This window comes from Dendrobium catenatum, unplaced genomic scaffold (genome assembly GCF_001605985.2).
Source record: "Dendrobium catenatum unplaced genomic scaffold, ASM160598v2 fragScaff_scaffold_1444, whole genome shotgun sequence".
NCBI lineage: Eukaryota > Viridiplantae > Streptophyta > Magnoliopsida > Asparagales > Orchidaceae > Dendrobium > Dendrobium catenatum.
In genome coordinates, this window is record NW_021319906.1 from 473,322 (window position 1) to 496,300 (window position 22,979).

At 36.9% G+C, this 22,979-nt stretch overlaps 1 protein-coding gene across 3 annotated transcripts in view; it reads right to left on the reverse strand.

The window, feature by feature from the left end:
* Positions 1–5,374: 5,374 nt before the first annotated feature.
* The window catches only part of LOC110111274 (homeobox protein LUMINIDEPENDENS), a 57,423-nt gene continuing 39,818 nt past the window's right edge, over positions 5,375–22,979 (reverse strand). For all 3 annotated transcript variants that reach the window (XM_020843062.2, XM_020843061.2, XM_020843063.2), the window contains 7 exons: positions 10,771–10,900; positions 10,627–10,678; positions 10,517–10,557; positions 10,324–10,412; positions 8,875–9,300; positions 6,592–7,160; positions 5,375–6,513 (listed from right to left, as the gene is read on the reverse strand). In XM_020843062.2, coding sequence (XP_020698721.1) covers positions 5,593–6,513; positions 6,592–7,160; positions 8,875–9,300; positions 10,324–10,412; positions 10,517–10,557; positions 10,627–10,678; positions 10,771–10,900 — 2,228 coding nt within the window. In that variant the 3' untranslated portion in view covers positions 5,375–5,592. The remainder of the gene's footprint in view (positions 6,514–6,591; positions 7,161–8,874; positions 9,301–10,323; positions 10,413–10,516; positions 10,558–10,626; positions 10,679–10,770; positions 10,901–22,979) is intronic.

Sequence of the window (22,979 nt, forward strand, 5' to 3'; positions counted from 1 at the left end):
ATTTAGGAGACTGCACATATTGTATTTGATGAATCTATAATTTTGGAAGAACCAATTGTTGAAGAGGATGAGATAGAGATTAACTCCCAAAAGATTGAGAAAATAAATTTGAAAGAAAATTTGGAGATAAAAAAACCTAGTGCCTAGATATTTGAGATTTTTTAAAAAAAACCCAAATGAATTGATTATAGATGAACCTAATGAGGGTGTTAGGACTAGGCATGGACTAAAAAAAGAAGTCAATCATTCAGCTTGTATTTTAATGATAAAAATCATAAATATTGATCAAGTATTTTCGGATGAATTTTGGATATTGGTAATGTAGGATGAATTAAATCAATTTGTAAGAAATAAAGTTTGAGAATTAACTGCAAGGCTAAAGGATCAAAGTGTAGTTGGAACTAAATGGGTATTCAAGAACAAAATGAATGACTCAGGAATAGTCATTAGAAATAAGGCTAGAATGATTACTAAGGGATCAGATTGAAGGGATTGATTTTGAGGAGACTTTTGCCCCTGTAGCTAGACTTGAAGCAATTAGGGTTTTGTTAGCCTTTGTCTATTTTAAAGGATTTAAATTATACCAAATGGATGTTAAAAGTGTCTTTTTAAATAGGGTAATTCAAAAGGATGTATATGTGGAACAACCTCCAGGTTTTGAAAATTTTAAACATCCAAATCATGTTTTCAAATTAAAAAAGGCATTATATGAATTAAAACAGGCACCTGGAGCTTGGTATGAGAGGTTGAGCATCTTTCTATTTAAGAGATCTTTTGAAAAAGGAAGTGTGGATACAACTCTTTTTTTGAAGAAATTGGGAGAAGAAATACTCATTGTACAAATTTATGTTGATGATATCATCTTTGGATCTATAAATAAAAATCTTTATGATGATTTTTTCTAAAATAATGAGTAGTGAATTTGAGATGAGTCTAATGGGAGATTTGAGTTATTTTCTAGACTTTAGCATTAAGCAAATTGAGGAGGGTACATTTCTTAGTCAGTCGAAGTATGTTAAGGACATTCTCAAAAAGTATGAAATGGGTAATGCTAAACTTGTTAATACACCTATAAGTTCCTCAGTTGAGTTGGATAAGGACCCTAAGGGAAAATCTGTTGATCAAAAGAAATTTAGAGGGATAATTGAATCTTTGCTTTACCTGACATCTAGCCGACCCGATATCATGTTTAGTGTTTATTTATGTGCTTGATTTCAATCAGATCCAAAAGAATCACATTTGACAACAGTGAAAAGGATTTTAAGGTATTTGTTGGGAACTCAGAACTTAGAAATTTAGTATCCTAAGTTTAGCTTTTTTTTGAAATAATTGGATATTCAGATTCAGATTTTTTAGGTTGTAGGGTTGATGGAAAGAGTACTTCAGGAACATGTCAATTCATTAGAAATTCTTTAGTCTCTTGGTCTAGTAGAAAACAAAATTTAGTAGCTCTATCTACTACTGAAGCTGAATACATTACCTTAGGAAGTTGTGTGGCACAAGTACTTTGGTTCAAATAATAATTAATTGATTTAGTATTAACAATAGACATAATTCCCATTTATTATGATAACACTAGTGTAATTTATACCTCTAAAAATTATATTCAGCATTCAAGAACCAAATATATAGACATTAGGCATTATTTCATAAGGGATCATATAACCAAATGAGAAATTGAACTCAATCATGTATCAATAGAAAATCAACTTGCAGACATTTTTACTAAACAATTAGCCTTTGATACTTTCAGTACATTAAGAATAAGGCTTAGTGTGATTGACTTGAACGCTTAATTAGATGTTTCTGCAACATTGATATTTTTATTTGTGTGTCTTTTGATTTTGTGATTTTCTGTATGCGTTTTTTAGTGTTTTGTTCGTGCTTGATTTTGTAACCTCCTGTTTGTTTGTTTTGTGTACTTTCACATCAAGATTCATGATTTTTGAGTGTTGGCAAGAAAATTTCAAAGTGTGAAATTAGTCTGTATGAAATTATTTTTGTACGGGGCGAATCGTGTAGCTTATTAACAAATGGTTTTGCATGCAGTTTTTCATTTTTTAATACTGTTCGTCTGTACAATTGTGGCGATCGTCTGGACGATATGTATTCAATCGTACGTATGCATGTAGACGGTTATACGGATAAGATCCATTTCTTTATTTCTGATTGTACATATGAACTTTCAGTTCGTACATACGAACACATGACAGTTCAATGTGGGGAACATTTCAAACCGTCATAAAAATGATCTTAAATACCTGATCATCCCGGACAAACACCTATTCATCTGTATGATCGTTTGGTCAAAAGTCTATACGAAAGGACGCCTTGTAACTTGCGTATTTATGAAACGCTATTTCTTTTTTAGACCCATTCATTTGTCCATATGAAATTTATTTCGTACGTATGAACCCAAATTCGTCCTGGACGAAATAATTTTCGTTCGTACAAAAATTCATTTTTTTCTTTAAATTAAAAGTTTTTGAACTCAAATCTCATTTACTTCAAAAACTCTTTCAATCCTCTAAATCTTCTTGATCTTCTCCATGGCTAGTTCAAGCAAAAGAGACAGGCAAAAGGTACTTGCTAACATAAATCACCAGTTTGTGTGTTGGATATCAGTGCAACGCTAAGAAAAAAAATTTACTCACTATAGCACTGCAAATATTTTAGCCATAATATTTATAACATAGACCAAATTTATATTACACATCACTACAACACATCATAAAATTAGAATGAAAATTTTTTAGCCACTTAAATTCATCAAAACACAAATAAACATAAATTTCATTGGTAATAAATTAAAAGTTTCATAGATCAAATATTAAAGATAAAACCAAAAATCATCTTACATTGATTAAAAGTCCCTACTACTCAAAAAAATTCCTATTCCACTTCCACACCCTCTCTCCTTCCCTCTCCTTGGCTATTGAAAGAATAGAAGAAAATTACACAAAATAGCAATAATAACACTAAAAAAATTTGCCCTTTATTTAAGTTCATATCCCCATAACTTATCATAGTGTTGCGGTGCTCTTAAATGAACAAACACTGCAACACTGAAAAAGACCAACATCATTGCACTGAATGTGATTCAACATGTATCTTTGGCCAATAACTACATTAATTGAACCACTGTAGGGCTCTGGCAATTTTGTACTATTGTGTTCTAGATTGTGATTTGGTGTTATGGCCTGGGGTGATTCGGTGTTATAACTTAAATCTCTCTCTCTCAATATTCTCTACGGCATTAGAGAGCAAAGACTAGCACTGTAGTGTTCAATAATCAGAATGTTTCTACGCTAAGCTCTTTATCTTGTCCTTTATCTTTCTCTCTCTTTGAGTGGTGTAGTGCTCGGAAAAAGCACTATCACTGTGCTATTTGTTTGACCTCAAGATCTTGACCTTAGCACTATGGTGTTGCAATGTAATGTTACACCAATTTTCTTCTATATGCCTCCTTTCTAAAGATTTTATGTACAAAATGATAATTTGAGCACATTTTTCACACACATTTCATAAGGTAAAATTTTACAATTTTCATCTTAATTGAACCCCTTAGGATAGATCTATCTCGTGGGCCCCGGAGAATAACCCTTTGAGAATGAGTATATCTTTGATCTCATACATCACTAGCTCTAATGGGTGAGTAGTTGCTTATTCATAGGTTGGTGCTGGTCACTGCTTACAAGGTATAAGGCTTCCTTTGGGCAAGCACTACTTCGACCTCATTATCTCATGAATAGGAACATGTTTTGATACCTACGAGTTATAAATATAGCCATATATGGGTATACATTAAAGGCACATTCTCACACTCATTAGCCTAGAAAAATTTTTGCAAGATCAATATCGGGAGCTGAAATGCCTCTCATAGAAAGTTAAATTTAATGCTTATTCATTACGTGCTTTAGCTAAGTTAGAACTAGCTAGTATATGATATTGACTTGCGCTAGATATGTCAAATTCTAAAATTGACCTGAATTCAAGTGTTCAAACAAAGGTCTTGAAAATATAATATTTGAACTTCTTCTCTAATGAAATGAATAATAAAATTTCTTACATTTTGTATTTTATATCGAGCATTACATCGTTGATTTTAATCTAAAATTTCAAAATTACTTAATATAATTGTATCAATTTTTAGAATAACTTAAGCATTCATTAAACCGCGAAAAATAAAAATAATCAAATGACAAGAACTCACAAAAGAAATCTAGTTTTAACCAATAACATCAATCAACATCATTAAAAGCATTCTTAACATCACCAATAACCAATAAATTAATCTAAAATCCAGGTCAAAAGCCCTAATTGTCAAAAATGAAGTAATTTTCTGATATAATCAAAATCACGATCGCAAACAATCATACACATCGAATAAGCATATATAATACATCTTTTTATCAAATTTCAAGCAGATATAATCCATATTTGCTCGAGTCAATTTCAGCTCCAATTAATTGCGAAATCATTCTGTGCTCTAGAAAAATTTAAAAAAAAAAAATCATTCTGTTCTCTGCACCAGTTAATTACTCAAAGTGACAGCCATATTTTCTAATCTTAAGACGTTGAAAATGAGAAATAAGAAAATTTCCTTCAAGTTTTTTGTCTTTTGTTCATTTAAAAACAAAATCATCAAAACTTCTAAAACTCTCAATCCCTCGAGAATTAGAGGAAGTCATTATTCAATAATGAGCATCAAAGAAATACCAATTTCAGTATAAAGAGCTTCATTCTGTTTAACCCTATACGTCTTGAGAAAAAAAAAATTCCTCATTTCACTCTTCTAAACAATGAACTTCTCATTCTTACATATTTTCAAAAACGTAATTCTATTTACAATAACAATATCAATTTTTTATCCCACTACATGGAATTGATAACAAGGATCCTTTTTTTCCTCTTTGTCATTTTAAGAGTCAAATTATTATTTAAATCTAATAAAAATCGGCCATTTTTAATGTTTTCTAACAAAATCTTTTTAAATTCATCACAAACTTTTTTACACATAAATCAAATCTAATAAATATGCTCTCCTAATAATTTCATTGAAAAGCTGACATTTTATGTAACAAAAATTAGGGAAAAATTTTAATTAGTTAACAAATAAAATAACTTGAAAAAAAAAATAATTATCAAAATGTGTATCACGTCTATAATTCATTATTATTATTATTCCTTGAAAAAAAAAAGGTTCAATACAAGACCATGGCAGCCATATAGCCACAAAAAGGCAGTCTTGGCCAAATTTAATTTCGTTTCTAAAATTTCAATATAATTCACAGTTCACCTTTCCCTCATTCGTCTATAAGTCAATAAGGCAGGCGTGTCTCACGTCATTTTTCAGGTTGATTGGTCTATATTCTTAGATAATGCTAAAATTCGATTAAAATATTAATTGAAAGACAAGATAGAAGAGGCTCTCAAGCCTGTCGAAGGAAAATGAATTCCTATTAAAAACGTTAATCTCCCATATCCCCATATTTGCCAGAATCACTTGGAGACTCCGGAAAGCCTATACAAATCATCTACACTAACTCAGATCTTATAATCTCATTAAAAAAGGAAAAGACAGCCCAACAGCTACCTTCTTCGATCTCGATCCCGCCACCTTCCACGACTTCCATTGCTTGAGCGATTTTGATCATGATGTTCAGAACTCCGCTGCCTTGACAACTCGTGTCTCTGATTCCACCCCTGCTCCCTCCTCGACTCAGCATGGCTCCGACCATGTCCATGCCTAGACTCCGAGGATCTCAAAGGGGGTCTTTCAGGACTCCAAGTTTCCAAATCCCTGGATCTGCCAACAATCTCTACTCTTCCTGTTGATCGACCTTGATGTGTATGATAAATATCTCTAATACTAGCATTAAAGCGTGGGCTCCCCTGCAATGTAAATTCCTTTGCATTTTGTCTTCGAGTTGAAGATTCTGGCATCATGTCTCGCCACTCAGACCACTCTGCACTGGCATCACCACGTGACAATGAAGTAGGGTTGGGAGGAATCATTGCTACGGAAGGGTCAGAGATCATTAGTGATTGTGACCTCCTTTGGGGTGGAGGAAGAGAGGGAAGAGAGGAGACGGTGGACGTTGGGAGAGAATTGCGACAGTAAGTATCTTGATGAAAGGATGCTGGCGTGGGGGAAGGGACAGCACTTGCGGGGCAGCTTAAAGCATTTCTTTTCGATGGCAAGGAGCATTCAGTATTCAGTCTTTGCGGCTCTGCATAGGATGAGGGCAGGATATGTTGGGATAGGAGAGGACATGGCCTTTGAGAAGTTAAACTAGTAAATGCAACGGTTTGAGGTACAGTGTTTGCAGTGATAAGCACATGAGACGTGCGTACAATGGCAGATTGCAGCTCAGCTTGAGCAGGCAACACCATCAATGTCGGGAGTGGAGTAGGGGTTAGAGTGGGGGCTGAATGTCGAACAGCACAAGAGAATTGGGACTGTGGCAACTGAGCTTTGGACACGGTGGGAAATGCTGACCTCCAACCAGCCTGCAAAATATAAAATTTTGAACAAGCATTTGCAGGAACAAAAACATGCAGAAGAGATCAAATATTCTAGAAACGCACCGCTCTTTCCACATCTGATGGAGGAGTCGGAGATGGAAGAGACATCGGCACCGGATCCTTGGGCTTGTCCTGAGATGTACTACTACTTATCCCAGTCAAACTAGCACCCGGTGAAACACTGCTGTGTTTGATCATATCAAGAAGTGCCACCCTCTCATCGCTGCTAAGGTTCTTTCCCTGCCCAGAGGTGAGGGCGAAGACTAGCTCCGGGTTCTTCAGAAGAACAGCAAGTAGCTCAAAGTCAGGTTCAGCTGCATTGCCATAAGCGGTCATAGGGGGCAAAGCTACCATAGCTGCTGGCATGTCATCAGGAATGGTTTGGTCATCACCAGAAGGATCAAGGGGGTCTTCAACAGCATCAGAATCTGGAGGCTGATCAATTGGGATTTCTGGAGTAAGGCTATCATCAAAGTCCATTTCGATGTCCCATGGCTCTTTAGGATCGGGTGGGATGTCAAATTTAGATGAATAGAACGTCTCCTTCTCCCTTCTAATTCGTTGGGCTTGAACATCGACCTCCTTGCTGCTCTCAGCCTCACCAACCCTCCATGAGCTATTAATCTTCATCTCTGCATGCAACAAGAGGCAGTCCAATTTAAGAAGAAATGTCAGACGAAATCTTTCTTCCAAGCAAGTTCCAAATGCGTCACAAATAAATTATGCCAATTATAGAATGAAACAAGGGGTATTATAAAAGCAAATTATATTTCTTCGTTACAGCTGAATGGGTTTGAAAAACTTCTCCATTGATGTCAAGAAAAGTCGGCCTCTTCGTTAGAAAGAGAGCAAGATTTCAAAACAACCGATAGTCGAAGAAACTGTCATTTAGGAAGGTGAAGATAGATACAACTTCACGTCATGTTTCATATAAGCAACTGGAAATTTTTCAGAGATTTAAAACATCTTCCAGTTCGTTCGCTAAAATAGCAATCACCATGACAGTAAAAATGATTGGAAAACTAGATACCGTTGAACGCCAAAACCTACATCAAGTTGAGGTCTGAAATTAAACCAGACAACTTCTACAGGCTAAATACGTCATTAAATTAATATAATCTACTGGTCTGAATGGTCAGGATTTACTTGTTTAAACCCGACAACTTCCCCGAACAACATCTAGGCATTCGGATGCTCTCCATTTATCATTGTTGAACAGTTATATTATACTGGTCTGAATGGTCAGGATTTAGTTGTTTAAAGCCAGAATAATTTTCAAAATATTTTTTAAAACTATTTATAATCATCGAAAAATGGATAGATGACCGAGATTGATCACACAAACAATTGCCTTCAGAATCTAAATCCCACCTGAAGGTTCGGAATCCCTAGGTTCACCTATGAGTTTTCTCCATTTAGGCCTTTCCGACCAATGGTCCAAAAAGGTTGAAATATATAAATAAATATAATGGTCAATCTTTCTCTGATATCTGGAGATGTGAAAACTTCATAGATGCAGCACAATCAACCATCCTAATTAAAACATGTATAAAATCTTTCGGAGTTACAGTTTAATCTTAACCAATTTTTAAAATTAAAAGTCAAATCTTAATGTAGTATTTTTCATTAAGTTAGGCTAATAACAAAATTATGATGTTATAGGTTCTGGTTATTCACTTATTATGAAACAACACGAATAGCTTGATGATGCATGTGCATCTGAGTAGCATTGCCCCCGTCTTATTAAATACTAGACGAGGGGCTCAACTTCCATCACAATCGAGCGATTTCAAAAATTCATGCTGTGGGTGTATTGAATTACTCCGGCACAACCATTTCACCTTCAGTAAAACGCAATCTGACTTACTAAATCACCAGTCTATGTGGCGCAAGGGTTCAGTTCAATGCAGCTGCAGCAGCAGGCGTATCAAACTTTTCAGCTCAAAATATGATTGCTAAAACGATTGATCAAAATCAAGCAATGTAACAAACTAGACCACCGTTAAACTGTAGAAGCTGGGTAATCACATTAGACTGTTTTTATTCTTACAGAGGCTGTGATCTAGCTTAGGCATAATAATTATATAAGAAGTTTCTCAGCACAATTGAAGCAAATGGTTGGTCGACTGTCCAATGCCTGTAAACAGTATTAATCAAATTTGAAACTAGAATACAAGAAAAGCGATGTGATCCGATTAAAGGGAGGAATTAATTGACCAGATTCCATAAAAAAGTACATTGTACCGTACCAACACCAGATTTCTCCCACGCTGAAACCACTGAAAGAGAAAATTGAGTAAACAAACAAAGAAACAGCAGAAAAATAATTAAAAAAAACAAAGATACCTGGTGGGGTCTGCCACTGGAACTGACTCCTCTTGAGCTTCTCCAACGACTCTTCCTGGAGAGCTCCAGCAGATATAGTGTCAATTGGAGCTTCAGAATCTCCACGTAAAACGTCAGCTAGCATCTTTTCTTCTCTATTTATTTGTTCTAGCTGCATTATTCTGGGTGGTGGCAAAATTTTTTTGGACTGAGGTGCTGGTAGGCCTTTGCTATCTTCTACTATTATCTTAATCTCGCTAGAAGATGCATCTGCCTTTCCATACTTATGCTGCATGAACATTGCACGCATCTTTGCCTTCTGAATATCATCAGCAGAGATTGGACGGCTAAGATTTGACGGTGATGCTTTTACTACTTGTGCAATTCTTCCTGCAGCTTTCTGATCAATCTGCTCAACTAGCCGAACTTTTCTGCGTTCTTTTATCTCTATTAACTGGCTAAGAAAAAGGCCAAGCATGCTCGAAAATTTGGTAAAAACTAAATTACAATGATAAGCTTGACACGCTACAAAGATATATTGAAAACAATTATGTGACTGACAGCTTTACTAAGGGCTGAGGTACATGATAGATGAATTGAGGCTGTAAGAGAAAATCCAAACTATTTCCGTCAGATCAAATGACCAGTAAAATATCCTTTGAACTTATTATATATTTTTTATCTTGCATAAATTAAGCGTTACAACCTGCCCTTGAAATTGCAAAGGAAATTTGTATGGCTAAAGCCAATCAAGGCTACCTGTTTTCAAAATCATTACCATTAAGAGATCCAGAATTTTTCAACTCACTAACTTTTCATTATTTCTTGGGTGTTTACAAAAAGTTATTTTTTAATTAAAATTTTTTCATATAATTAAAAATGGAGAAAAAGAGGATGCAACTGTAGCTCTTTCCATATTTTGTCTTCAACAATCTAGTTCTTAACCCGGTTACCAGATTAGCTATATTAAATTTGACCAATATTAAGAAAAGTATAGGGGAACCTAAAGAATTTGGTTTAGATTTAAATGATAATTTGACTATCAATAGTTAAAAAATGGAGAAAAAACGATTTATGTTGCCGACCACATATAGGAGGATAAAGGCTGCATGTTGATATTTGCTGATGAAGCTAAATCTTAAACAGAACCAAATCACATAGAAAGGTATGCACAATCATAATAACCAAGCAATCCTTCAAACCCCACACGTAGTTTGCCATACTATTTTATGAACAAAATCAAGAATGAATACTGTTCATTAATGAGTTATTGAGCACATCTTCGAACACCATTCCAGCCATTTGTTCAATAGCTAAGCAAAGAGAAGGTTATTAAAGTAACGAGCAGACAGAACGATGAAATAAGAAACATTAAGCTATACAGTACTGATATTTTGGAGCTAAACAATAAGCTAGCAACAGTATTCAGCAGAACTAGTGTACCAAGTAATAGACTGAGCTGAAGGATACTAATTGATAAAGCACTTTGGCCTTGCTTTCTATTCGAGCGATTGCATGATGCTGTAAGCAGCTTCAATGCTTGTTTAGGATCTGATTTACTGAACAAAAGAGTACGAACTATTCATTAATGTCTTATAATTATTACTTATAAGCCCTAAAGTAAAATAATCCTTGACGAAGAAAGCTATTAAATTACAAGTACCTGTCATTCCCGCTACTTTCTTTCAGAGCAAGAATTTCATCCTAACAAGACGGAGAAAATAAGTCCTCATTATGAAGTTTTAAAATTTACTCAGTTTCACAAATACTTACAGTAATGCCAATTTTGGACCGCCAAAACTCTTCACTGAGAATTTCACTTATCCTAATGATTCAAAAATTGAAAAGGAGAAGTTAATTCTATAATGGATTTGAGAACTAAAGCAATAAAAGAAATGGTCCGAATAAATCGCATGCCTCTGTTTCCTAATGATGTCCTTCTGAACGCCATTCGAAGAATTCAATATTGAAGGATATTTCACAGCCTGATTTCTTACAAGCATTTTGCTCCACCTAGAGAGGAGAACCTTTGCCCTGTTTGATATGTCTGATCTTCCAATCAGATGCGTGAGTTCAATGAGTCATGGAAAGAGTTTCGTGGAAAAATAAATCACAAAATAGAGCTAATAAGGCACACGTTCAGTAGAGAATAAATGCTTGAAGCAAAAATACATTAAGGGAAATAGCAATACATATCCTCTACTTTTGTAACGGATAAAAACTGCAGATGTATGGTTACCAAGTAACCTAGCAGCCGGTATAAGAAAAAAGAAGAAAATGTAGTGCACAACGCACAATTAAACAAAAAAGGAATACAAGTTTTATCCCACTATATAGGATGGGTTACATGAATCATTTTTAGTCATTATGCCCTATTAAGAGTCAAATTATCATTTAAATTTAATAAAAAAATCACCTTTAATACTTTCTAATCAAATATTTTTAGGTCTAACTTTAACTTTCTTAACATAAGCTAAATTTAATACATGTACTCTCCTAATATAGTCATTGGAAAACCAATGTTTTAAGTGACCAAACCATCTAAGGTGTATACTCGTTTCATATTCTATGTAATCTTATCTATCATTAGAGCTACTTCAAACTATTCACATGTATAGACATTTAGCATTCTATCTATAAGCGTAAAACCACTCATCAACCTGAGCATCCTCATCTCTATAAGATTGAAATTAATTTTATGCTTCTCTTTCAATGAGCAACATTCTGTATCATAAAACATCGTAGTTCTCACCATCATTTTATAACATTTTCCTTTTCAAGTTTGAAGGGTATTTTCCTATCACACAATAGGCTCAATGCATTCTGATAGGACTTGAGCACCCAAATCGGCGAACAAACAATAAAATTAGGCAAACCCACAGATTTTTTTGATAAGAAAAAGAAACATGAATGAGCAAGACACAATGGTCCTCTTTAAAGAGGACCTCTCCCAAATCTTAGACGCCGCTAGAATCCCTAACAAAAACAGTGGACAGCATAACCTCACAAAATTCTGCACACAAAAACACAACCCTAACCCTAAGGTAAATCAACTACTTAAAGCAAACAATAAACACCAAATACCAATACAGCTCTAACCCAATTCCTTTCCAAATCTATCACATTTCCTTAATTATTTCCCTCCCAAATCAACCCCAAATATGTCCTCTTTAATTATGAAATATTTCCTAATTAATCGACTCCCAAATCACCGCCCAAATCTGCCCTCTTCAATTAGGAAACATCTCCTAATTTACTCTGCCTCCACCTTGCATTAAACTCTGGTCCTCACTCTAATGGTTGGCAGAATCCAGCTGGGGCAGACCTTGTTTCTGCCTGAAGTAAACCAGGGCCGGTTTAGATCCCTCCTGGATCAGTCTAATAATACTCCCACCAAAAAGTGCCACCTTGTCCTCAAGGAGGAATGAAGGGATCTACTATTGAATAGTCTAATGGGACTCCCATGTAGTTTCGTACTCAAGAAGATTCTTCCAGCTGATTAACACTTCTTTGCTTCCTGTTACTCCTTGGCGCACTCCTTCAACCTCCAATGGTTCCAACAACACCTCCATGATATTTGTCAAGGTCGAAGGAAGAGAAGAAGATAGAATGTTCTCTCTTGGGACACATGAAACACCGGGTGGATGGCTGACGATGGTAGTAACTGTAAGCGACATGCCACGGCACCAATGTGCTACATTATCTCGTAAGGACAAAAATAACAGGGTGTTAACTTATCATCCCTTCTCCATGCCAAGGTTTTGTCTACAAGATCAAAGTAAATTCTATCCCCTACTTCAAACTGAATATCTCTCTTATGTGCATATGCTTGTCTCTTCATAATTTGTTGAGCTCTCAACAAATGCCCCTTTAGCTCTGCCAAGATCATGTCTCTGTCTTCCAGGTACTGCTCTACTAAGGCCATCGGTGTGCTGCCTTGTCCATAATATATCAAGTGAGGCGGATCTCTTCCATATAACACTTTGAATAATATTGTCTGAGTTGTTGAATGATAGTAAGTGTTATATCAATACTCTGCTCATGCCAAACATTTTGCCCACAACTTTGGTGTATCTGATACAAAGCACCAAAGATATGTTTCAACACTACGATTGACCGCCTCTATATGTATGTCTGTTTAAGGATGATAAGCAGTGCTCCTTTTCATAACGATCGCCTGCATCTTGAACAATTCCTTTAAGAACTGGCTTAGAAAGACCTTGTATCGATTTAATACAATCGATTCAGGCATCCATGTAGTCTCACCACCTCCCTCATCAAGATCGTCGCTACTGATACTGCCATATTGGGGTGGCAAAAGAAAATGAAATGGGCATATATACTCAACTGATCCACTACCACCAATATCGTAGAGTATCCTTCTACAACCCTGCAATAAAGTCTATAGTCACCTCCTCCCACACCTTTTCTTGCAGAATTAATAGCCCTCCTAGAGACAACTAAATACTTATGCCTCTAACATATATCACAACTAACTACCATCTTTCGACATCCTTCTACATACCCCCCCAATATAACTCTACAAATAGCCGACGATATGTCTTTTTGACCCCTGAATGTCCCTTAATAGTCGTACCATGACACTCCTGAAGCAAGCTGGGAATGTAAGGAGAGGCCTTTGGAAGTACAAAACACCCATAATGAAGTAACTTCTATCCCACCACTTAATATCCCAGATGGCTATCCTTATTTTCCACGAACTCCTCCCTAATTTTTCCTTAACCCCACATCATGTTCGCTCTCTCTCCTCAATGCCTCCTAGTCAACTATTAAGGGTACAAACAATGTCATCATCTAGGGCTACCCATACACCTGGATAAACCATATATTGTTTTGTTTTCGACCCGAGGTCGATATTGAATCTTAAAGTCATAGCCCAATAACTTGGAAAGCCACCTTTGATGCTCATCAAGGCATTCTTTGCTTTAACAAAATTTTCAAACTCCTCTGGTCAATTCTGATGTTGAAATGACTTCCCAATAAATAAAGCCGCCATTTTTGAATGGCAAACATAATTTTGTCATCAACTCCCTCTCATAAACTAACGTGAGTTATGCTCTTGTTGTTAATACCTAACTGAAGTAAGCCACTAGTCTATGGTTCTGAATGAGTACCTCTCCCAATCAAACCCCGAGGCATCAATCTCAACTACAAAATATTGGCTAAAATATGGGAGAGCTAATACTAGCACATTGGTTATAGCCTTCTTCAACTCCTCCAAAGCCTGGGTGACTGACTCTCCCCAATTGAAGTTCTCCTTAAGCTATTCCGTCAACAGCCCAGCTATAGAACTGTATCCTTTCACAAATTTTCGATACTAGCCAGTGTGTACCAAGAATCCTCTTAGCTCCATTAAATTATTGGGTATGGGCCATCTGAGCATGGCCTCAATCTTATCACAATCAGCTGCCACTACCTCCTAAGATACCACATGCCCTAAATACTCACTTTGAGCTAGGCAAAAAAATATTTTCTTCTAATTGGAAAACAAATAGCGCTCTCTTAAGGTAGATAGCACAAACCCCAAAAGCTCCAAGCGCTCCCCCCTTAGACATGTTATGTATCAATATATCATAAAAAAATACCAGCACAACCCTTCGCAAGGAAGGCTGGAATATCTTATTGATCAGAGATTGGAAAGTGGCCATTGCTTTGGTGAGGCCGAAAGGCATCACCAAGAACTCATAGTGTCCCTCGTGCGTCTTGAAAAACTGTCTTGTGTGTGTCTCATGGTCGAATTATGATTTGGCGGTACCTAAATTTCAAATCGATCTTGGAGAATATCACATATCCATGCAACTCATCCAATAACTCGGCAATGACTAGTATGTGAAACTTATCAAGTATAATTTCTTTATTCAAGGCACGGTAGTCTACATAGAACCTCCAACTTCCATCATTCTTCTTCACCAATAAAATAGGACTAGAGAAAGGGCTCACACTGGACTTGATGATTTCAGCTTCGAGCATCTCTGAATCAATCTCTCAATCATGTCCTTCAAGATTTGAGGGTAGCGGTATGGTCAGACATTAATGGGAGAGACTCTTTTCTTCGGAACAATGGTGTGCTTGTGCTCTCGTGAGGGTCGCAATCCCTGGGGAAGCTGGAATACTTCCTTGAACTGTGGATAAAGTGGTTGGACAATGTCAAGAATGTCCTCTATTTCCTCTCTTTCTCCCCTCTCCAAACTTTGCAGCTATACTAAGAATCCCCCTCCTTCCCCTTATATGGCAAAAACCATAGTTTTCAAAGATATCGTTTCTTTGGATAAGCTGGGGAATACCTTGATTACCACATTTCACCCCTCCACCTGAATCTCCATAGCTAAAGCCCCCCAGTTTACCTTGGTTTCTCCCAAGGTTTGTATCAATTTCATTCCCAAAATCAAGTCAGTACTTCCGAACTCCAATGCAAGAAAATCCTCCCTGATATGAATTCCCTAAAGCTCTATCACTAAACCCTGACAGATCCCTCTACTCTTATCCAACTATCAGGTGCCCATCATCATTCCAAAACATCTTGTGTCCATCAGTTAAGCCCCAGATTCTATACCACCTAGTTTAATATGAAACTGTAAGTAGCCCCGCTATCCACAAGAATCGTCACTGCCTCTCCTCCTATATATCCCCTCATCTTCATAGTCTTATTCGAGGTGAATCTCACAACAGAGCTCAAAGAAACTTCAGCCACCTCCAAGTGCAAGGGCTCCTCGTCCTCTACATCTCTTGTTGTCTCTGCCTCATCCACATCCTCTTTATCACACAAAAAGAGAACATGCAAGGTACGATTCTTACATCTATGTCCCAGTGCAAACTTCTCGTCGCATCTGAAATATAGCCGATCAGTCCTCGTGTCTTCTAGTTCAGTATCAGTCAACCTCTTGAAGCTCCCTCCTTGTTAGATTCTCGAACCGCCCTCCTTTTGGGCCTCTCTTTAAACTGGTGTAGTTTAAATCCTAGGTGCCAGGAAAGAACCTCCCACACTAACCCCTTTACTACTTTTCTGTAATGAATTCTTGTCCTTAATCAGCTGTGCCAACTCCATCGACTCTCCCAAGTCACGGGGTCTTGCCACCCGCATCGCTGCTCTTAACTCCGATTTGAGACCCTTATGAAATTGACCTCCAACACTATCTCTGATAACCTCCCTACCCGTCCTAACAGAAGCTCAAATCTTTCTTCATACTACATCACAATGTCTTCTTGTGTCAATGCGAAGAATTGCTCGTAGATTTCCCCATATATTTGGCTAGAAAACGCTCCAACAATCGGTCCTTAAACTCTTCATACGAACGGATCGGATACCTCATCTTCTTCCATTAGTACCAAGCCAATGCCTTCACATCAATACATAGAGCTATTGCCAAAAGCATCTCCCCTTATGTTAGCCCATTCACCATAAAATATATCTCCACCCTATATAGCCATCCACCCATAAGCATCCTCCCCATCAAATATCAGTTTTCTCAACTTCCTAATCTTCTGATCTCCTCCACCTGCATATCCACCTTTCGTGCCTCCCATGAAGTAAGCATCGTGATCTTCCCATGGTTCCCTTTCCCATCTCTACCTGTCATATTCAGCCTGCTTGTCTTCCTCTTCTCATTCCCTCCTACCTCCATATCCCCTATCCATACCCCTCCTCGGTAGAGGCTCAAGGGGAGGTATTCTCGTTCCTCCTCTCCAATTTTCAACTCTCTATCTTCGCTCGACATATCTTTTTTGTGATTTCCCCTTGTTTTCAACGGAGCTGTCTTAGCATGATTCTTTAACATACATTTCATCATCTCCTCGAGATTTTCAAACATTCCTTCTATCACTGAAAAACACTCATTTGACGATCCCACATTCATTCGCAACTGCCCAACTTCCCCCTCCAACTTTTCTTCCAACGCCTCAACTCCTTTCATGGCCATCAGTCCTAAGTAATTGCTCTGATACTAAATTGATAGAACTTGAGCACCAAAATCAACGACCAAAAAGTAAAATTCAGCAAACCACAAATTTTCCTGATAAGAAAAAGAAACACGAACAAACAAGATACAATAGTCCATTTTCTTATAAAAACACATTCTCCAAGAGGCATCCTTTCTATTAATTCTACTAAATCACTATAAAATTTTATTTTTGAACAAATATACAAATCTACTTGAAGAGCATAAGTACTTATAATATTAATAATCTTAGCATCAATAATAATCTTTAAAGCTATAACTTTATCTCCAATTTCTACAACATTATACTTCAAACCCTTATTTATCATCACATTTATACCATTTTTAATGCGATACTAACCTAAATATCATAATTTAATTCCTAAACTATAAATCTCCTTAGTATATTCCCCAACCATTTAGTTTCTTGAATACATAGAACATTTATCTTCCAATGAATCATGATATCTAATAATTTCATTAATTTGCATATAAAGAGTTCTTATACTCAAAGATCCTATCCTAATTTGAGTTTCATGAATTAGATTATCTGCCCACATATGTTAATAATATGAAACCTTTGTTTATTTAACATTGCACTCATAAGCTAGTTCAGCAGCCTTTGCACACTTTTTGTTGTCTTCAAATCATACAACGCGTCACTTTTAGAGAACGTCATTTTATTAATACGATGTATTAATGGATTCATGTAATCATTGTTCGACAAGTTTTATATGTATTGTCTACTACCTAATACAACCCATACTTGTCAATGAAGAATAGCAAAACATTCCTTGTGGAGCTAAGCACATATCGCATATGGCACATGCCATTATAAACATTGCCACTATATAAAATAATTATGAAAATAAGTACTAACATACAATACCGTTAAATATACAAGTTTTGAGCATGTTTTAAGCATGATTTATCCTAAATCCTCCTACTAACAAAAATTACAACTTTAAATCTTATAAGAACTTAAATCTCGTTCTTCTTCAATGGATTTGAGTATGACTTAAGTATTATGAACCCTAAATTTTGCCAAACAGCAAAAATTACAGTTTTAAATCTTACATCTCATTCTTTCTCCATTTTCCTTTTAACCTAATTTAGTAGAAGAAGTGCACGTAAGTGAAGAAAGCTTACTTTGATATGTTGGTCGAGAGTTGTGCTACCAACCAAGAGGTCTTGAGTTCGAGTCTTGCATATGTGACGTGTGTTTGAGTTTACCTAAACACTAATGTCCCAAAAAAAAAGTGAAGAAAGATTATTACCTTCATTGCAAGCTCCCAGAAGGCAAAGAAGCTTCCTTGAGAGACTCTTTCAAAACTATACTCATGCAAAACACGCGCAACCGAAGCAACAATGAAGAAATGGTGACAAAAAAAACAAACCCTAAATGATTCTAAGAGGTTAAAGATTAAATTAATTTAGCCGAAGAAGTGCACAAAAGGGAAGAAAGATCATGACCTTTGTTGTGAGATCCCGTCATATCTTTCAATTTGACCTGAACATGAGGCGAAGCTTCCTTGAGCGACTCTTTCAAAGCTTTATTACATGTGAAGCACGCGAAGCCGAGATAGCAAACGAAGAAATAGAGACAAGAAAAGTAAATCGTTGACAGTCCTAAGTTTAATAGATTAAATTAATTTTGTCAAGTTAGGTTTTTAATTAGAGAATAGAGATTAAATACTTTTTTATATTTATTAATTTAATATTTAATTATTTAATAAGTAATTGTAATTTTAATATATAAACCTTAAAAAATTTAATTATAATTGGTAATTTAGAATTTTAGAAATGCTAACAAAATTGTGTGTGTTATTTATGCCCAACGTCATGCATCATTGCTCATACATGATGCAAATAGTGCGAGCTATTTTGAACACTTGCACCGCGTCAAGCAAACAACAATGTATGTGCACCGTATCGCGCCATCCTCTATGGTTCATGTCATTTTGCATCATTAACATGTACAACACAAGCTTCCCGTTTTCTCATATAGGACTTAGGACTAGACAATGACAGTGTCATTCTAACCACCAATGCCTATATCAAGATGAATTTTGCAGGCCTAGATAGGTGCAAGGGCTATTTGATATAAGGCTTAAGAAAGAATTCGGCATTGCTCTGGCCATCTAAGAAAGCTTTTTACTCTTAGAAATTTAAGGTTAAAAGCAATTTCTTGAAAGCTATAGTAACCAATGAATAAATCAATTTGAACTTCAACGACATAAAAAATGTTGAAAACTGAAGATGCATTTGGATGTGGCGATGCAGGTACAATCTCAATCTTAGTAACCACAATTCTGGGAAAAAACATAACTAATGCCTAATGAAAGAAGACTATACAAAAAAAGGCAGAAATTGGGTAAAGGGGAGATGCAAACTGCACAATAGAAAACATTTATGATTGACTTAAGTTGAGACCAAAAAAATGTAAAATATACTCGACCTCATACAACACTTAATAAGAATGAAGGAGAATCAAATTTCATAAAGACAACCTAAAATAGTTAGGACAAAAATAATAATAATTATGAAAGATCTATCAATAATAATTCCCAATCACAAAGTAGGCATGGAAAATCTTTCACCCAGAGAGACCACTCGTCATTCAAAGAATTCTCCCTAGAGAAACTCACTCTCACGAGTACTCGCCTCGGTGGAGGGGGAACTCACCTTGAACAGAAGACCACTCACGCAATAGGTAGGAAACATGCACCCACTCAACAACAATGCCTCAACCAGGAGACTTAGTCATTAGAGGCACTTGCTGGAGGCACTCGTTCGGCATCCCAAGGCTGTGTTAGATACATTATCCATGTACAACCACTAGAGTCCTATCCACATAACTATAAAAGTTATATCATGTATTTATTTTATTATTTCTTGGGTATATCTTCTTTTATGGACTTCCTAACCCTATAAATACTAGGTAGAGAGGTAATATTTGAACTTCATGCCAATTACTATTCACAAAAGCGAAATAGATCTTTAGAGCTTTTTCTTCTAACTCGACCACCACTGCCATATCTACACTAAAATAGCTTAGCTAGTCTTTTTCGTAGGGTCAAGGTGTTGCACATGAACAAATTAACATCTTTTCAGGTGATGTGAGCGTGGATTGATTTCATTGACAAGAAATCAGGTAAAACAGAAGCGAAGCAACAAAATAAAGAGAGATCAGCCAATATGAGAAATTGAGATTTTACAACTCACCAGAAACTTGTAGAGATGGAATAGAGGATCACATGAATCATCTAAGGTGCTTTAAAGCAACCACAGTGGTTCCAAGAGTAAGCACACCAAATGCATGATCTAGCGTTTGACCTCAATACCCAGCAAACGCTAATGAAAATCCTCTCCTTCACCCAAGGATGTGAGGGGGGGAGAGAACATAATGATGAACATGTTCTCTAAGGATTTTGCAAAAACTATACTGGCAAAGGTCAAAAATGGGACAATGAAAGGGAAGGACAGACCCCTTTGACCAAGTAGCCTACTTTGAGTCAGCCACCTCATTACTCGGTGTCAATGACTAACTAGTGTCAATTGTTCTTTACCACCTTCAAGGAGTCGCCCCTCTAGTGATTCTTGTAAGTTTATCGCATCCTTTGTGGAATTCAAGATAATATTCATCACGTAATATGACAATGTCCAAAGAACCTCTAAAGAACTTGAAAACTCTTTTGAGGATGAGGCAAGAGCATAATGAGTCTCTTAAAACCTTTATCATGAAATTCCATAGAGATATGTTTGAAGTGAAGGACTAGGAGCTGATAGTCGCCCAAGTAGCTTTCACCGAAGGCCTGACAAAAAGACAGTTAAGGTATGCACTCAGTTTGCAGTGACTAGGAACATTGACAGAGTTATTATAACTCATCAACACTCACATCAACACAGACATATAACAGCATGGTTGAATCTTTCTCCTCCAATTATCCCAAAGATATTCTTGTAAGCGTAATCTGTTAAACCGATCCATTAGACTGGTCCAACCGGTCCTACGGGACCGGCTCGTGGGAAACAGGCAGAGGAGTTCCACCTCCTATACACTTGATCCGACCACCCAAGCACTACAGAGTTGTTTAGGATGATTTTTGAAGAGAGTTAGGAGAGAAATTTCAAAGTAGGGGTTGTTTAGAGATTTCCTTTTGGATTGTATGCATTAAATAGTTTGTTTTCTTAGGGTTAGGTCATCTTGAATTCGGCTAAAATTTGAGATTTCTTAGGTTTTTTGAGCTCTAGCGGCATCTAGAGACTTGGGAGAGATAGATCCTCCTCTCGAATAGAGGATCAGTTGTATCTTATTATTTTCCTTCCATTAGTTTGATTATTCCAATAAAAACTACTATTTCTTCCAATTTATACTTTGGACTGGTTGATCGTTCACGCTGTTTTTGTCAAAATCACTATGTTTCACTTGAGATCTTCAAATGCTTCCTAACAAATTGGTATCATAACAAATTTTGAGACTGTCAGAGGTTGATTGTTAGCCAGAAGGGGGTTGTTTTGTTGTTTTTGGAATCAAAATTTAGATTTTTTAGTCCAACAAAAATCAGGGTAGAGGAACACCCGAAGGAGAGATCGGGCAAATGAAATCTAAAATTTCAGATCTAGAAACTCAAGTTTTAGATTTAAAGAAAGAAATTTCAATCATCCATGATAAGATCGATTTAAAATTTTCCATCCTGGGAGAGATGTTGAAGAAAGTGCTCGAGGACTAAAACAAAAAAAAAATATCGTTTAAGGTGAGGAAAGTTACTGACAACCAGAGAAGTGGAGAAAACCCTAAGCTCATCAAACAAAGGAAAGATCAGGAGGTGAAGATTTCAGAAGGAACCTAAAAAAGACTTCCCCTAAGGCTTATTCCCAGGGAGAAGTCTGGTAGAGAGAGTATATGGAGAGGCATGAGTGGAGGGATGTTGAATTTGAAAGAAGAGAGGCAGAATTTGAAAGGCAAGGACTTGATTATGATCGAAGAGGTGTAGGAGAGGGTCTGAATATGATCGAAGGGGTGTTGAATTTGAAGCGAGAAGGCGAGCTTGTGATGAAAGGTTTGGGTGGGAGCGGAGGAAGGATGACTGGCAGAATTGGGGGGGACCACCCCATTAGCGAATGGAAAATTTTGGAGGAAGCAAGGCTGAGGGAGGAGATCTGAGAGTGAGGAAACTGAAGATGTCTATTTTTGAGAAATGATACATATAGGTGGATCTACAGGGTGGAAAGGTACTTTACTGTCAATAAGTTGACGAATGATGAGAGACTGATAGCAGAGAACCTATGTTTAGAAGGAAAGGTTTTGGCTTGGTAATAGTGGAGGGACATACAGCGACCCATACGGAGTTGGAGGGAGTTCAAGGATCGCCTGTTAGAACGATTCCGAACTGGCAGGGGAGTAGACTTCTATGAACAGTTCTTCGCCTTGATACAAGCTGATTTAGTGATAAAGTACCAGGAGAGGTTTGAGTACCTTGCTAGTCGATTGGACCGCTTTTCTGAAACCGTGCTAGAGGGGAACTTCATGAAAGAACTGAATCCAGAGATTCGGGCGGTAGTAAAAGTGATGAGGCCTCATGATTTGGGCGAAACTATGGAGCTAGCTCATTTGGTAGAGGATCAGAGGCACCTGGAGATAGAAATGAGAGACAACAGCTTAGTAGGCTCGTACAAGATGACCACCACCTTAATGGCATCCAAGGAGCCAACACTGGATACTCTTCGGGGGGACTTCAAAGTAAAAGACTACAAGAGGAAGATTTAGGGACAACTTCAAGAAGCTTACAAAAACAGACTTACAGGAGAAAAGGGCGAATGAGTTCTATTTCAGATATGACAAGAGGTATACGTCGGGACACAGGTGTAAGAACGAACTCTTCAGGTTCTTAACATTTGTGATGAAGAACGAATGGAGGGTATCCTCTTTCCACCTTACAGACAAGGTGAGTCTTTGGGAGGGGAGTATTATTAGACCGGTCCAACTGGTCCAGCTTGTCATACTAAACTGGCTCGTGCGAAACAGGCGGAGGAGTTCCGCCTCCTTTACGCCCAATCTGACCGTCCAAGCACCGTAGAGCTATTTAGGAAGGTTTTTGAAGGGATTTAAGAGAAAAATTTCAAAGTAGGGGTTGTTTAGAGATTTCCTTTTGGATTGTATGGATTAAA